Source organism: Apis dorsata, unplaced genomic scaffold (genome assembly GCF_000469605.1).
Source record: "Apis dorsata unplaced genomic scaffold, Apis dorsata 1.3 scaffold_631, whole genome shotgun sequence".
Taxonomy (NCBI): Eukaryota; Metazoa; Arthropoda; class Insecta; order Hymenoptera; family Apidae; genus Apis; species Apis dorsata.
Window position 1 is genome coordinate 225,940 of NW_006263826.1, and position 721 is coordinate 226,660.

At 52.0% G+C, this 721-nt stretch overlaps 1 protein-coding gene across 1 annotated transcript in view; it reads left to right on the forward strand.

The window, feature by feature from the left end:
- The window catches only part of LOC102673916 (BMP-binding endothelial regulator protein), a 7,242-nt gene extending 6,521 nt beyond the window's left edge, over positions 1-721 (forward strand). Inside the window, exon 11 of the mRNA XM_031513384.1 lies at positions 1-721. This exon is cut by the window's left edge and continues 13 nt beyond it. Within this exon, the coding sequence (XP_031369244.1) occupies positions 1-246 (246 nt within the window). The 3' untranslated portion in view covers positions 247-721.

Here is a 721-nt window from a genome sequence, read left to right on the forward strand (position 1 = left end):
TTGAGGTCGCAGATCTTCGACGCGTGCCACAAGAAGGTGAATCCGACCATGTACTACAAGGCTTGTCTACAGGACATGTGCGAATGCCCGACCGAAAACTGCTATTGCGAATCGTTCACAGCGTACGTCCACGAGTGCAAGAGGCTCGGCATTCAGCTGCCCCACTGGAGAAAATCGACAAGATGTCGGACCGGTTGGGACCAGTTCTCGGGATCGAGCGCGTCCCTTGGTCTACGTTTCCCTTGATCGCGTACTTGGAGTAATCAGGAAAAGAGAGGAAGGAGGGATAGATAGAGAGAGAGAGAGAGAGAGAGAGGGAGAAAGAAAAAAAGAGTGTATTCACCCATCTTGACGGATGGGAGGAAGAAGCGAATAGGCGAGCGAACCGAAATTCTTAGCTAGTCACCGTTCGTAACGCTCGCGCCAACGCCCTGTCCCACGTCCGACGATCAGCCTCTTCCTCCTCCGATTGTCGAGAATACGCGTCTATCCCTTCCTTCCTCTTCTCATCGCGAACCTTTTCGAGCTCGGATCATTCCGAATCACCTTGCAGTATTTCGGCCGATGAGCAGGCTCGCGGCATACCGTCTACGTCCCGAACATATGCGCGCTTGACCGCGCGCCTATATTCCTAGATTTAAAACCCATCAACTTTCCTTAACCCATCTTCTCATCTCTTTCTACCTACCATGTCCGCTTCGCTATTCTGTATCTGCGTGTA